At 31.8% G+C, this 17,897-nt stretch overlaps 1 protein-coding gene and 1 non-coding gene across 2 annotated transcripts; one reads left to right on the forward strand and one right to left on the reverse strand.

Annotated features, from left to right (window-relative positions):
- Positions 1-13,913: 13,913 nt before the first annotated feature.
- Positions 13,914-13,986, reverse strand: TRNAR-CCU (transfer RNA arginine (anticodon CCU)). Its single transcript has one exon. It is a non-coding gene; the product is annotated as a tRNA-Arg (tRNA).
- Positions 13,987-14,187: 201 nt separating this feature from the next.
- Positions 14,188-17,525, forward strand: LOC139875912 (uncharacterized). The gene is made up of 8 exons (XM_071863212.1): positions 14,188-14,331; positions 14,436-14,636; positions 15,609-15,699; positions 15,928-16,070; positions 16,169-16,281; positions 16,396-16,495; positions 17,223-17,308; positions 17,445-17,525. The coding sequence occupies exons 1-8, from the start codon at positions 14,220-14,222 to the stop codon at positions 17,523-17,525; spliced, it is 927 nt and encodes a 308-aa protein (XP_071719313.1). The 5' UTR covers positions 14,188-14,219.
- Positions 17,526-17,897: the final 372 nt, after the last annotated feature.

Below are 17,897 nucleotides of genomic sequence, written 5' to 3' on the forward strand. Positions count from 1 at the left end.
TATGAGATCCGAGCTTAAGTAGTAGTTTCTAAAACTCGAGCCGATAGATCCTTTGGCGTGCTAGATCACCTAACCACCTAAGACCTTTTTCCGGTTTGGGATCGGTTGGTTAAAGGTTCGCTACACGGGTCAAGGACGTTACTATCTCAAGGCAAGGTGATCATCTTTAGGTACTCGTCTCATACTTATGCAGTAGTGATCATCTTTGGCTCATGATGTGGGAAATACCTAGTAAGACTAGACCTTGGGAAGAGTTACCTTTGCGGGGTACGTTGGATAAGAGAGATGTGACCAGTATGTGAATAGCTTGCATATTTAGAAATTATCAGCATGAAATGGAATCGAGAGAGTTAAAAAGTTAAACGGATTTCCCTACATAAACACAGGTATGAATCTATTTATAACTGGATCTTTGATTAAATTGTGAAGTATTGGTATTTGCAATAGCGCCTTAAATATTGTTAGTAGGCTATCTTGATGCGAATAAGGGTCATGATTACAAATACTAAACCTTATAACGTAAGATTGTTTTTATCATTTGTAATCATTTTACACCAATTGTATTTGAATGTTTATTGGTGATTAGTTATTGAGGTTGGAAAGTTAAGTCTTAAGGGTTGATTGATGCAAAGAAAAGAAGGATATTGAAAGCCTAGTAATGTGATTTTTAGGGGAAGTTAAGTGAAAAGAGTTTAGGCTTTGAGATGAAAGGTTTGTGTTAAGAAGTAAAGTTGTGGAAACTTTTGGAGTTTGAGTTCTCAACCCAAATTGTCTTTACATCTCAATTCATGACTTAGAAAGAATGTTTTATGAAAATTTGTTTGCGATAAGGGCCACTTAGGATATTGTTTTTGAAATGTGTTTGAATGAAAATGGGGGGAGAAGGGGGGTGCGTTTGATGGTTAGTATGTTGTTTTATAAGTGACAGGAATGTGGGGAATTGTTTTTTGAGGAAATAAGCTTATTCGTGAAAAGATGAAGAGTACGAGAGCTTGTGGAGGATTGACTTGAAGGCTTGAATCTTGCAGAAATTTGTTGAAGATTATACGTACAGTTATTGTTTCGAGATTGACTTGCTTGAGGACAAGGAAGGTTCAACTGTGGGGGATTTTGATAACGCCATTTTCATACATATATTTTGGGCGTTATCTTCTTCCATTTGCTAGTATTTTGAAGACTTTGATTAAGATATCGAGTTATTTGAGTTTAAAATGAAGAAAGTGTCAAGATATGGTTCGTTGGCTCATTATTGTTGATTTTATTGAAGATATAGCCAAAACGAAGTTAGAGTTGAAGATAAACGTGCCTCGGGTGAAAAAATCAGTTTCCATCGCTTCAGGATGAGGTTTATCGCGTTTTGGTCATCATGATACGTGATGAAGTGCATCAGAACACGACATGGAAAAAGGGCATTTTGACCATTCTGTCGCGTTTCAATGGGCTTTGACGCGTCCTGGTCATCGCGTAACGCAATGTTGTTATCGCGGATCGCGATGGGATGTCGCGGATCGAGACGTGGGTCGGTTTCAGCTGTTTTCCCAGCTTCTATAAATAGACGAATTTTACCCCAATTTAGGGCATGCAGTTTTATTTACGAATTTTCTTTCACAGCAACATTAGTTACAAATTTCCTTGTCTTTCTTCATTATTTTACAAGGGTTTAAGCTACAATATCATTCTTGGTTATTTTAATCTTTATATTAACTTTTATTACTTTTATTAATTTGTTCTTCATTCAATTCAATGATTATGTTTAATTATTCTTCTTATTTATTTGTTCTTTGCTTTACCATGAGTAGCTAAATATTTAGTATTCACTTAGATGCATGAACCTAGGTGATGGATTGTGATCTTTTGGTTAACAACAATTAATTAAAATTACACAAGTTTATGTCTAGCTAAGATCCACCGTTATTAAAGCTTATTGATTGTTAAATCACAGAAGTTATTGATTAACTAACGACAGTTAAATTGATTAATAGCTTTTACTAGATTATTGAACGTGAATAATTTAGGAATACGTGAGATTTTATGAGGGACACCGATAAAAAAATTAATCGTATAGTGGTTGAGCTTGAAATTAGTTGCAATAATTGTGAGGTTGTAAGGGATACCAAACCAACTTAAGTTAGATTATAATCTTGAGTAATATCATGGTGAATTGGTTTGTAACTCTAAGTTAACGACAGTTATACTTAGGTTACTAGTCTTAAACTGTAGGAATCGACAGATAAATACAGTGTCACATCATTATAATTGTTTACTTAACGAATTTAACCGAGCAATCCTAGCCTAGGGAATTGTAACTAAGTGGATACCTTTGCTTCTTATTGAGTTAAGTTTAATTTACTTTTGCGTTTAATCAGTTTTACAACAAAACTCCCCTTTTAAATCTTAGAATAATTAATAGTTCAAGTTTTCAATTACCTGCTCTCTGTGGAACGAATTGGTCAAATACTTGTTTAATTACTACACGAACTGGTTATAGTTGCCTGTATTGTGTGATAATCGATAGGTATTTAGCTAATAATTTAGAGTACGAAATTGCACATCAGAGACTTAGAGTAGTAGCTGCGTATAAAAAAAATGTAAGGGGTGTTCATTGGGTGTCATCAGGAAAGAAAAAAAATATGGAGAGAGGAAATGGGTTGAGTGGTGAAGGTGATGGTTTTGACGGGTGGCATGGTTGTGCTATAGTTGTTGGTTGCACACAGAAACAGGAAACATTAAGATCAAGAAGAATGGGATAGATGGGTTTCTTATTTTATGCTATTCGAATGAAGGTAGTAAACAAATGCAGTAGCGTGAAACAAAAATAATAAAATAAAACGAGTTTGAATTGGGTTTGATGCGTGTTTGTATTCGGATATCAACAAAGAACACACAAAGAAAAATGACAACGACGAGTATATGATGGTTATTTTGGGTGGGTTTAATGGAGGTGAAATGGGTTTCGGTTGAAACAAGAAGGAACCAGAAATATGGTAGTAGTAGCATCGAGGATTAAATGGGTGTTAAAAGGTGACGGTTTAGAGCTTCGTTAAGCTGCAGGTTGTAGGGTGATTGAATAAATAAAATGGAACAAGGTGATTGATTGTGAGTGATAGTCGACTAGTTTGAGGAAGAAGAAGAAGTTGCTTTGTGTTGGTGACTTAGTGCATGTATATGTTAATATGTATATATATAAACTAAGTGTAAACTCATGAATCATAAATCATAAACAGTAATAATTTATCAATAAACACAGTAATCCATAAAAATCAATATGCCCATCTTGATTCACGGTACAGTTAAAGAATTAATATAATAATAATAATTATTATTATAATAATAATATATATAATAAAACGTGTTCTACAGAAATCTAAATTTGTAATTATATGCCGATAGTTTTATTAAGAATATTATATCGTACCCCGTTGATAATTAGTGGCGGATAAAAGTCTTCAGAAAAATCCCAAACTTTCACAGTAATTATCTTTATTTATTTTGGTCATTATGGTATAAAATTCGATTATTAATTTATTAGATAAAAATTACATCAACTATCCCTCTCGATTCTGAGTAAAATATAAAAAGTGTAAAAATTTAATAACTAGATCCTAAATACATATCTAATAAGCCTATAAATTATTTAACTCATTTTCGAATCAGCTTTTATTTTGAAATCACATAAATTCGTGTTTAACTTGCTTAATATCAATCGGAACATCAAACGTGTATTACAATCATTTAACATTAATATTTAATATACATTAAATATACATATAGATTCATTTTCATAACAATTTAATTTAATTATATTGTATTTCATTTTACATTTTTATTTCTAACGATTAAATGTATATTAATTTTTCCAGTTATTATATATATATATATATATATATATATATATATATATATATATATATATATATATATATATATATATACACACACACACACGTATACACACATTTATTTACAATTAATTGTTCGTGAATCGTCGAAACTGGTCGAAGGTAATTGAATACATGAACATAGTTCCAAAATTTTCGAGAATCAACATTATAGACTTTGCTTATCGTGTCGGAAACATATAAAGATCAAGTTTAAATTTGGTCGAAAATTTCCGGGAAGTCACAGTCCCTACCCGTTAAAGAAATTTCATCCGGAAATTTGATTGGGATGGTCATGGCTGACAATAAGTATGTTTTCATGACGCATACGAGCTAGAAATTAGAGTTTTATCATCATTGAGTAATATGGATAAAACAATTCGATTACACAAAGGGTATAAGTGAAGCTATCACAAAAGAGTGAAATGAGAAAATAATATTTCGTCATGTCCTTTGACGTAGATATGGTTGATTTTCGGAGTTCAAGGGATTTAAAGAAAATCTTTGTAATAAGATTTGATTCTTCAAAATTTAAGGAAATTAAGATCCTCTTTGATTAAATGTGATAATCTGTCTCGATTTCTCTGTCTGATATTTCACTATAAATCCACCCTCTTCATTTCCTTCATATTTTGAAGCTCCATAATTTTGTTTTCTCTTCCCGATTTTAAGTCAAACGAATAATGGTCCAGAATTCGTAGGTATGAAGTTTCGAATGATCATGAATAATGTGCTAAGAAAGAGATTGTAATAGCATGATCTTGATTGGTTAAATTACCAGAAATTACTGGTAAAGATAGAACTATCAAGAGATATGTTCTTAATACATCTAGAGATTAGGTAGAATGTAAGAGTCGTGTAACATGACACATGATGACGTTATGGTCTGTGAATCATCATGTTTCATTAGAAACTCAGCATGACTTACTGTAATATAATCACATTGATCAAGTGTCATTATATTATACTAACTCATGCTTCAGTTCCTAACATTACTTCAAAAACATTCATATTTTAAGTTCGAATTTTTCAGAATTTAGAAACTAAAACAGTTTCCTTTCTGATGTAACACTGATATCGTGAAGAGATAATTGATTTCAGAATAGAATAGTTATGAAAATATCTTCGGAAATATCGAGGATATTTACAAAAAAAATACGATGATATCTTAGAATTTCTAATATCGATGGATGATGATGAAGATTTGTCTGTAAAAGTGAAGGGTCAGGAGCAAGGTATTCGTTAATAACTTTAGCAGATACTGAATTATTTGGATTCTTTGAAGGCAGGTTTATTCTTTGTGATTTTTTCACAGCCTCCTTCATGGTTTGCTCAATCCGTTTTCCAGTTCCAATTTTTCTGCTTTGCCAACATACTATTTTTTATCATCAAACTTCTGACGGTTAAGGTCGTTTACGCTTGTCTACGGTTTTTGCTGCTTCATTCAGCTTTTCAACATTCAAAGTATTGATTTGTAGACTGAGTGTTTTTCAGAATGGAAGATCATAATTTTAAGAGATAAATGTTATATGTATACATATAACTATTGATGTAGAAACGTTGCGAGATTCTAATATTGATTGCTGATTTCCCGGTACTTGGTATGGCGATTATCGTTACAAGATGCAGATGAGTAGATGATGAGGTTTCGATAAAAATAATGATTTTTCGGAAAGTCAAAGATCAATAAAGTTATTGGTAAGTTTACTGCTAATGCGGTGGAATATAAAAGGTTTTCCGGTAACAATAAAAGAGCAAGCACATATATCAAGGTTATAATAAGGTTGTTTTGAACGAAAAGTCAAAGTTAACTTGCTAGAGCTGTGACAAAATTTGCTACTTTGAAAGGGATTACCAAGTTATTTTGGGTAATAATAACGCTAAAGGAATTAGCACAGCTACGTGTTAAACCTTAACCCAGGTTCCGAGTGCTTTCAGGTGTATAACTATATGCATCAATCTTTTCTTCCGCGGATGAAGTGCGGTTGGTTCATTCTCTCGATTGATGTGTTTTCAAGAATTATGAAAGGTTGGAACGCAGATTGTAATCGTCGAGATACAAATAAGGTTTAAGATGAAATCAAGTGGCAAACTTGAAGAAATGTTTAGTTTCATATGTTATAATCAATATTTTAACTCATTTTAATTGTCCAATGTTGGTAGTCCATAGTTAGTAGTCCACAGTTAGCAATTCAATAATTCATATATAGTTTAATATATAATATTCGAATTAATTAATACGTATCGTGACCCATTGTATACATGTCTCAGACTTGATCACAACTCAAAGCATATATATTATTTTAGAATCAACCTCAACCCTGTATAGCTAACTCCATCATTACCGCATATAGAATGTCTATGGTTATTCCAAATAATATATATAGATGCGTCGATATGATATGTCAAAACCTTGTACACGTGTCCCGATATTTAAAGTGCGTAAAATAAATAACAGAAATTAAATGACGATAAATAAAATTGCGAGAATTAAAATTGCGATAATTAAATTGAGATAAATAAATGTAATAAGGAATTAACAGTTAGCTAGGAACAGTTAGCTAGGATTTTGTTAGCGTGGTTTCTTAACAGAATTTCTTATAGTTAATTTGTTTATTTCTAACAAATTTTTTATTTTGTCCAATGTTTTTCTTCAGTATGCCACTTGTTGGATTCTGATAGGTCAAAATCCAAATATGAAATTGAACGAAAATGGTTATTCTATGGTGAACGAATTTGTATATCTATAGATGTAAGTAGGATAGTAAATGACCGTTGAATCAAATTCGAAGAATGTACAGTGTAACTTATTAATGTGAAATCTAAATATTCCTCGGGTATTACCTACCCGTTAAAATATTTTCGCCATTAACAGTTTGTACAAAAGAGCTTTTAATTACAATCTTTATGAAAATATATATACATATATATTTTCTTCAGATATAATCATGGATTTAATGAGTAGATATAGTATTAAACTCATTTGATTTATCGTTAGATCTAGAATACATAATCTCTAAAACATTAGAGATTACATAATCAACATGAAGAACGAAGATAACCGATGTAGAACAAGATGTAGAACGAAGATTATGCTCGAGGTATAAATTGCGATGTTGAGGCGTGTGATGTTGAAACTTGGGTTGTTGGTGGTACTGGTGTTGATGTTGGTGCCGGTGATGTTGCTGAAGCTGGTACGTTTTGCACCATATTTTTCAAGGCTACAACTCGGGCGCGAGGCTCGTTGACTTCTGCTATTACTCCAGGATGATTGTCGGTTGGGACAAGTGGATGAATAAGGTTTAGAATTGTAGATAGAATATAATCGTGATGAGCTACTCTGGAGATGAGGCTGAAAATGGTATTTTAGATAGGTTCACCGGTAAGTGCTTCAGGTTCTTCGTCAAGAGGGCAATTTGGTTGATGGAAAGGATTGCCTTCTTCTTGTTTCCATTGGTTAAGTCGACTACGAACTCATTCCCAATTCATCCAGAACTGAAGATGATGGCTGATTGGTTTATCCATTCCGGTCATAATGTTTTCGGAGCTCGAGTGAAACTCCATATCAGAATCCGAGGGACTTGAACTAGTGGCGAGTTCCATTTCGTATGATTGAATAAAATATTTTTCGATATGAAATAATTTTCGGCTATCAGATGGTATTCTAATTACATAGTATATCAATATATATAGAGCAAAAGATTTCGTAGATTACGGAGGAATTTACGGAATATGTTAGGCAAAGTTTACAGTAACAGATAAGCTAAGATATGAATTTTGTCTATACACTATCTATGCAATGAATGCAGTAAGACGTGTTTAGACTTAAGATGATAAGCAGTTAATTTTTGACAAAAATGATAAGCAAAACTTTTGACATGCAGACACGGTCGAAGTCCAGACTCATTAATGCATCTTAATATCTATCAGTTAGACACACTAATGCAAGACCTAGTTCGCTAAGACCACCGCTCTGATACCACATGTAACGAAACATCCTAATCCATAAGGATGAATACAATAACATATGGTTACATTGCGAGGTTCTGACCTCTATATGATACATTTTACAAACATTGTATTCGTTTTTAAAAGACAAACTTTTATTACATTGAAAGTTGACAGACATGCATACCATTTCATAATATGTCCCAATCTATAAATGACTTAATAAAAATCTTGAATTCAATGACTTGAATGCAACGTCTTTTGAAATATGTCATGAATGACTCCAAGTAATATCTCTAAATGAGCAAATGCAAGTCGGAAGATTTCTTTAATACCTGAGAATAAACATGCTTTGAAGTGTCAACCAAAAGGTTGGTGAGTTCATTAGTTTATCATAAATAATAAAATTCATCATTTTGATAGACCACAAGATTTAAACACAGTACACCTATCTCGTGTACAATACCATTTTTCATAATGCTTGGCAGAGTAGGTTCGTATCCTTTTCTCCCCCGTAGGTTGCCTCGCGATTTTTAATAACCGTACACATATCTCGTGTACAATATATAATACACATAACCTGTGTATAAAAATCATTCTCTCGACACATAACATTTAATTTGATTTCATTGCTCAACATGGTAACCGACCTTAACATATAATGCGCATCAATAATATCCCCAAAAACAGAACATCTCGTCTGTATAATATATAAACTTCGAAGTACTAAACACCACTCCCACTAGCTCTTCCATCTAGTGAACATTCTGGGTGGGGGTGTTAAACCCGGTAGCTACCTTTAGGATTCGCGTGAATTAGGGCCATACCCGTTTATAATTCTTAGGTTACCAAGCAATAATAATCAGGGAAAAAATATTCACAACAATTAGTGGCAGCACGTCCAACTAATTCAATAATAATCCACAGAACTTCTGTCTGCATAATAATTCATTCGAGGAATGTTTTGCTTGTGTCTATCTCGTCAAACATTTATAAAAGTATTTCATGTATTCACAGTTCAAAATATATTTCAAAATCATTTAATAAAGCAGTTGTAAAAACAGCACATGTATTCTCATTCCCAAAAATGTAAAGAGTAAAAGGGAGCAAATGAACTCACGATACGATATTTTGTAGTAAAAATATACATACGACGATACTGAACAATGCAAGGTTGACCTCGGATTCACGAACCTATATCATTTATATATATATATATATATATATATATATATATATATATATATATATATATATATTAACACATATAATTGTGTTCGAACAAGTTTATATCTATTATTATTAGTGATATAATTGTTATATTTAATATTTTATAAGTTTTATTAATTAACTAACTATATTTATTTTATATATACTTTTAAAAATATTATATAGTTATGTTATATGTTTTAAATATATTTTTATATAATTAATATTTATTTATTCTAATATTAATAATAGGATTAGTATTAATAAAAATGATATTTATAATAATAATGATAATGCTAATAATAATGTTAATATTGATAATAAAAATGATAATAATACTAAAATATATAAAAAATTTAATAATGATAGTAATAATGATAAGATAAAAAGGTTGTATTATTTTTACAATAAAAATACTAATTTTGATAAGAATTCTTAATACTAATAATACTTAATAATAATACTTGTTAATAAATATATTAATGTTAATAATAGTAATAATAATTAGTAATAATAATAATGATAATAATAATTATTAAAATGATAGTAATGATAATATTAATGATAATAATAATAAAATGTATTATTTTTATAATAATAATAATAATAATAATAATAATAATAATAATAATAATGATAATAATAATGATAATAATAATAATAATAATAATAATAATAATAATAATAATAATAATAATAATAATAATAATAATAATAATAATAATAATAATAAAATTTTTAGAATACAACCTTTGAAGAAACATGCTTCTAAGAATAAAACGCCACTGTCCGGACTCAAACCCGCGACCTCTCGTTCCCCGACTACACGCCCAAACATTACTCTATTACTTAATTTCTCTTTTAATTCCTAAAATAAATCCTTTATCTTTTCATCTTATCTTCATCATCATAACCAAATTATCATCCTAAACATTGATCATATTCGTGAATCATAACCTTACTCGCATCATCAATGACATCATAATATCTTCGTCACTGTACCATCTCATCCTCACTACATCATCTTGCTAACACCACATAATCATCATCATTCGGTTATCACTAAACATCTCATCATCATCATCGAATCATACACAGTCTCGTTCTCCATAACATCATACGGTATTAATATCTCATCATGATCATCTACATCATCAATCACCATAATTGTTTTCATTTATCCTTTCATACACACTTGTGTCATCGTACAAAAATCAAGGAAAGAAAAGAAGTGTGGGTTTGCGAGTAGTGGCCCGTTCTACATCAAGAGTCCACGTGAGATTTATACAAGTAATCGGCCCAAAACATATTCACAAACCCAAAATTAGCTAAACCCAATTACCGTTTCACAATCCAATCAAGTATACATTTTTTAATAGAAAAGGAACAAGATATGAACACAAGTGGAACAACAAGTGGAAGAGGTGGGGTTAGTATTTGTTGGCCATGAAAGGTTACCTAGTCCCACTTGTCAATTGATTAAACGCCATAATATTATTCATCTTCTCACATAACTAGTTTCTATCATCAACGAATATCTTCTTAATCATCTCTCATTGTGGTATCATCTTAATTATCCTCACCATCATCGTCCTTACTGTTAACAGAAATTAGGAGCTGAAACAGGAAAGTATAACAGCCATAAATGTGGCTGTTCGACAGGAACAAAAGCAAACGGAAGCAACTGTAGCAAGAAGTAGTTGTAGGATTGTTTGGGTGTCGCTTATGCAGAAAATAAAAGGCACACTTAGAGTAGTAGCTGCGTACAAAAAAAATGTAAGGGGTGTTCGTTGGGTGTCATCAGGAAAGAAAAAAAATATGGAGAGAGGAAATGGTTTGAGTGGTGAAGGTGATGGTTTTGACAGGTGGCATGGTTGTGTTGTGGTTGTTGGTTGCACACAGAAACAGGAAACATTAAGATCAAGAAGAATGGGATAGATGGGTTTCTTATTTTATGCTAGTCAAATGAAGGTAGTAAACAAATGCAGTAGCGTGAAACAAAAATAATAAAATAAAACGAGTTTGAAGTGGGTTTGATGAGTGTTTGTATTCGGATATCAATAGAGAACACACAAAGAAAAATGACAGCGGCGAGTATATGATGGTTATTTTGGGTGGGTTTAATGGAGGTGAAATGGGTTTCAGTTGAAACAAGAAGGAACCAGAAATATGGTAGTAGTAGCATCGAGGATTAAATGGGTGTTAAAAGGTGACGGTTTAGAGCTTCGTTAAGCTGCAGGTTGTAGGGTGATTGAATAAATAAAATGGAACAAGGTGATTGATTGTGAGTGATAGTCGACTAGTTTGAGGAAGAAGAAGAAGTTGCTTTGTGTTGGTGACTTAGTGCATGTATATGCTAATATGTATATATATAAACTAAGTGTAAACTCATGAATCATAAATCATAAACAATAATAATTTATCAATTAAACACAGTAATCCATAAAAATCAATATGCCCATCTTGATTCACGGTACAGTTAAAGAATTAATATAATAATAATAATAATTTATAATAATAATATATAAAATAAAACGTGTTCTACAGAAATCTAAATTTGTAACTATATGCCGACAGTTTTATTAGGAATATTATATCGTACCCCGTTGATAATTAGTGACGGATAAAAGTCTTCAGAAAAATCCCAAACTTTCACAATTATTATCTTTATTTATTTTGGTCATTATGGTATAAAATTCGATTATTAATTTATTAGATAAAAATTACATCAACTGTCCCCCTCGATTCTGAGTAAAATATAAAAAGTGTTAAATTTAATAACTAGATCCTAAATACATATCTAATAAGCCTATAAATTATTTAACTCATTTTCGAATCAACGTTTATTTTAAAATCACATAAATTCGTGTTTAACTTGCTTAAAATCAATCGGAACATCAAACGTGTATTACAATCATTTAACATTTATATTTAATATACATTAAATATACATATAGATTCATTTTCATAACAATTTAATTATATCGTATTTCATTTTACATTTTTAGTTCTAACGATTAAATGTATATTAATATTTCCAGTTATTATATATACATATATTTATACACACACACACACACACACACACACACACACACACATTTATTTACAATTAATTGTTCTTGAATCGTCGAAACTGGTCAAAGGTAATTGAATACATGAACATAGTTCCAAAATTTTCGAGATTCAACATTATAGACTTTACTTATCGTGTCGGAAACATATAAAGATCAAGTTTAAATTTGGTCGAAAATTTCCAGGTCGTCACATAATATTACTGAGTAATCTCTTCCACCTTATCATCTGAGAATGATAAATAATCCATTCAGTAATCATGTCTTGATAACATCCCAACAACAAGACAATTCAGAATAAGTAAGGAACGCTTAAACACTCAAACACCTGATCAATTAACCGTACGAGTGGCATCCACTCGTACGCATGAGACACCTCAGCTGCACGGTTAATCATACGAGTGACACCTGACTCGTACGAGTCACATCCGAGCTTAACCAACACAAGTACTAGCTCATCTGTACGGTTCTCCGTACGTCTGACTCTTCACTCGTACGCGTGACCCCTTTGCGAGTGAGGAAGAACAACAGCAGCAACAACAATACGGGTTTCAACCCTAAAATCACAGTTTCGTGATGTTTCTGGCCAATTAATGGTTCACGAAGCTCGTACATCATATATACATCATTTATCATCAACTAACAAGCATAAACAACATCATTTAATCAAGATTTTAGCTAGAAATGCACAAAACCCAAAAGGACACAAAAATCCAATTTAATTAATAATTAAAGCATCAATATGAAGCATACATACCTTATGACGATTATACAATCACAGTAAACGAATTTCTAACTTCAATTAATCCAAAAGCTCACAATCGTCAAGCTAGGGTTTAAGTATCAAAAAGTGTGTGTGTTCATGAATGTTATTTCTCAAGGAAGCAATGGGAAGCTTCTAGGCTTCCCTAAGTATATATGGTTTTTAAAACCCACTCCCGTATCGCACAAGTATAGACCAATCATCTCATATCTTACGTACTTCATTAGGCGATCCTAACAGAGCCAAGATTTAACAAACAAACATGTTCTTTGACCCTTGTCACGAACTGGTCTCAACCAAATAGTCAAACGAATATAAACATTTAATTAATAAAATAACAATATGAATGTACACCTGAGCAAAATGGTCATTTCAACTAGGTTTAATTTACGGATGTTACATTAACCACATTTTATCTTGTTCCCAACATAAAACGTGCCAATCCTTAGATGTTAGTCAAAATTAGCAAGCACTAATTTAGTCAAATTATAATCCTGGTTTTAACAATTAGTTTAGAAGCTTCCACATATAGCTCGTATAAGATACGAATATCTAAATATCGCCTAAATATTTACTTATGTTTACTTTTTATTATCTTTCTTAGTAGAATATATTTTATAAATAAGAGTATCATTTTATTTTTGTAGGTTATCTATAACTAAGAATGATTTTGTTAGTTCTCTTAATTTGTATATTGTTCTATTTATGAGATATTTATCTAAAAACTCGTCCAAAAAAATGTGGAATGACACTTTCTGCCTATCCAAAAAAAAAAAAAAAAAAAAAAAAATAGTTATGTACTCGTATTTGTTGAATAACATAATTTATAAAATTTTATATCTTTTAAATACACAAGTATATTTGTGTTATTTTTATATATTTTTGATTTGATCACTGTTTAGTCTAACTTTATATATATCGACAACATGAATATGAGTGATCAGCGTAAACAAAATGATAAAGTTGTTCTCTTACGTTATTACTTATTATTAGATATATCTAAAAAAGGAAAAAGAAAAAATGGAATATGAAAAAAATTGACGCGCCAGGTAGGGGTCGAACCTACGACTTTCTGCTTAGGAAACAGACGCTCTATCCACTGAGCTACAGGCGCTTCTATATTGATACTTTTTTAACTTTCTTACTTATAGAAACATATACTAATATAATACTCCGTATATATATTATATATATTATATATAATTTATATATTGTAATTGTAATTGTATGTATTTAATTTTGATTAAAAATTAAAAAATAATAATATATTAGAAGTTCAATTCGTTTAAATACGGAGTATAAATTAAACGTGAATATCAGAAATTTGAATCAAATTAGCGGAAACTGATGGAAGATTCGATTGCTCAGTTTCGCGACGGCGTAGCTCGATTCTGCAACCACATCGAATCCAGCTCCGCCGCACTCCTTCAGTCTGTCAACCGCCGTCCGATTCCCTTCGGTAACACACATCACCGCATTTAATTAATTGTTAGATGTATTTTTTTAGTTATTATATTTTTAATTAATTAGTAAATAGTAAATGAAATGGTGTTTATGTAACAGATTCTGCTTCGTTATCGTTTGTACAATGCTTAAATCGCCGTGTATCTACTGCTACCAGTGATCTTAATTTACTCGAGTCGATGACTTTTGATACGGTGTCGTTTGAGGAGTTGTTAGGTCACTGTAATGAAGTTTATAAGAAGAATGAAATTGATATTGCTGACCTTGAGGATCGTCTTTCTGTTTTTGGTTACGTTCCAGGTACACTGTTATCAGTCTCTTAAAACCTAATTTTCATTTCAGTATATTTTACTAAGATTATTATCTAATTATCTAATTATGTAATTAGGGTTGTAAGTCCAGCGGTACCGCGGTTACACTTGTGTACTCGCAGGGCTAGAGGTCTCGGGTTCGAACCTCGTCACCCGCTCTAGGAATTGAAATATATTCCTTGAAGGTGGCGGGAAGGTTTTACCGACCCGCTCCGGGACTAAGGTCCGGCCCGCCTGCCCCTCGGGATGGTTTAAGGGTCGGATCCTCAGAGTGTGGTTCGGGTTTCCTGCCCGAAAGCGCGTGTGTGTGTGCAAATGATGACTAGGCTTCGGTCCGGACTGATGCAAGCTTGCCTTTCAAAAAAAAAAAAAAAAACAAGCTGAGTTAAGATGTATTTGGAATCAAACGCTGTTAGATTAGTTTCAAATTTGAGTTGGATTTTTAGAGTGTATGCTCAAAGAACTTGAAGTTATTCATAAAATTATTATGTTCTGTAAAGTAACTTTGATTCTACAGATATGAAATTATTACCAGAACTATATTTGATAAATCAAACACGTTTCGAATTTGATTCAATGATATTATCACATGATTGGAATTGAGTTCTTATAAAGTTGAATTAGACTTGTTATACGTTATGGGCCTCATCTAAGTCATCTTTGTACTTAAACTTGAACTCGATGCAGATTAAGTAGTTGAGTTCATGCTCAAATTAATCCTTACAAACTGAAGTAATTTGCAGTGTCACCTTCAACCAGGACTAGGTTTCATTTTTGACGTTCAACTTGTTTAACTGAACCTCTGATCGATATGAGTGCTTTCGTTTAACTCTAAATTTTGTCATATGTGTGTAAGGTTCTTTTGTAGCAGGGTGACTATAGTTTCATCCTTAGCCGTTCACGTATAAAAAAATGTTTTTTCATGAGTGGTCAAGTGATTAATGTAGCAATTATTGTGTAGGGTTGGAGATTAATGAACCGGAAGATGACGTGAATGATTCGAAACCAAATACTAGTTTGAATTTGAAGAACACAATGGAAGATGACTCTCTGTATCCTTTTCTTTTCAAGTTTATATAGTTCTATCCTAAAAGACAGCTCGATGCCATAGGAAATGTATACATGATTGATTTGTATTGAAGTTTTAAGTATTGATTGTGTGATTTATGTTAAATGAACCGAACTTTATCATTACTTAACTGTAGTTAGATTTGATGATGAACTCAGCTTGCAGAATTTTGGAATTTCTGATACTTCTCTCGCTACTATTGTATCTGAAGGTTAGCTGATGCAATAGAGGCTTATAATTTATATTTTAGTTTTTCAAAAGATGAATTTCATATGCATCCTTTTACTGCAGGTAACAATACAATTGAGATGGACCGATTATATGAGCCAACCTCTGATATCACGGAAATAGAAAGTAAATAAGCATATGAATCACTTGTTTGTTTATACCCCTTTTCGTTATCTTCATATATTTAACACGACAACACCTTTTTGTCTCCATCCTGTGTGTAGAGGATGAACAGCATGAATTGAAACCATTTGAAGATTCAGAGTCTGTAATAAATGTACCTAAAGATGTTTATGAAAGTCTTCCTTCATATATGAAAAGTTTAGCATCTTGGGAGGTACATTTCTGTTTCAAACTTGAGTTCTTAATTACTTGATATCAAGATTGCAAAAATAGCTACTTGTGCAGTACAATCCCGAGTTTTGACCGAGTTTGACCACCCTTTTTGCAGGATTTGCTTGTTGTTGTTGAGAAGATTAAGTTACACCTCCAACAGAAAACCAAGAATAGAAACTTCTTCACCCAAGATGAAATTTCTTATCTGGAACTAGGTTAGCACAACACACCCTTGTTCAACTCTTTTGTGTCAATTGTTATTCCACTTACTAATCATTAATCAACCACGAATTAGGCTGTTAACTTTAACAAATAATGTTATTACATCATGCAAAACTCACTAATACATCTCAATCATATTCTTTTCCATATACATAGAGGTGTCAATTCACTTATGAATGATTCAATTTCAGTTTGGTTTATCCATATGAGCCAAGAGACCCAATAAAAAATTCTTTCTAAAAATTGGTCAAACGCGTTCAAAGTTGCCGTATTTGTATTTTTTGCTAGTTATAATGTTTTTTTTTTTTTCTTTTTGGTAATAGCCTATCTTCATAAGGGTAGTGCACACATAAATTGTTTACTATTAAAAAATATAAAAGATGTTCACAGATTTATTATCAATGGTCTTCCTAGTTTTTGACTGTATTGTAAGGTTGGTTTTGCTAGCTTTGGTCAGTTTGTTTGTTTTCAATGTATATGTTTTATAAAAGTGAAGTTAAGAAGAAGTTTATAAGTCAACCCAACCTGACTTTACAAGTCAAACTCTTACCCAACCCGCCCAATTTGCACCTCTACCTATGTGTAAACATTTACATGTTTGCAAGACTAGTTGATCTCAGCTTGTGGTTCTTGATCCATGAACCCAATTAATCAATTATGAACATTAACATTAAACTTCATAAGCTCAGCTAATTTAGGCTCTGTTGTTTGTTAATGTAGGCCCTAAAATCAGATCTTACTTTCTGTTACTTGTGAAGATAAACATCTTGGTGGTCGAGACTATCGATGGCTTGATTTCCTATAGAGTACTCTAGACATCATCAGGTAGTTTACAAAACCACCAACCTGTAACATTCGCTAATTCTTTCTTGCATTTGTTTTAATTAGTTAGCACATTTGATACCATGATCATGTCTTAATTGTTGTTTTTATCTTCTGTAGATTGTGCGTTGCAAGGAGGTTAGGAATGCTATAGAGTACATCATTTGTTTTAACAGGACGGAAATGAATATTATTAATTAGACGGATTTAAGTTTACACAAGGGTTTTTGGTTACAAAAGGGCCTATTTTTGTTACAAAAATGATGCTTGACTTTGTAGTTATTGGTTTTATTTGGTGGTGAGTAATGGTGCTAAGTGGTAATTTTTGTGGTCAAATTTGATCGTGGTTTATGATGTTATTAGATTAGATTAGATGGTTGTTAGTAGTATTTGGTAGTAGTTTCTAATGGTTGTGGGTTGTGTAAGGTAGTGTTTCATGGTCATAACTCATGATTGGTGCTGGTTCATGGTGATGGTGACATCTTCAACATACAATTTTGTATGATGACTAATAATAATCATCCCAAAATAACTTTGTGGTTAGAATCATGATATTTTTACAAGAGATCTCAT

This window comes from Rutidosis leptorrhynchoides, chromosome 11 (assembly GCF_046630445.1).
Source record: "Rutidosis leptorrhynchoides isolate AG116_Rl617_1_P2 chromosome 11, CSIRO_AGI_Rlap_v1, whole genome shotgun sequence".
NCBI classification, from domain to species: domain Eukaryota; kingdom Viridiplantae; phylum Streptophyta; class Magnoliopsida; order Asterales; family Asteraceae; genus Rutidosis; species Rutidosis leptorrhynchoides.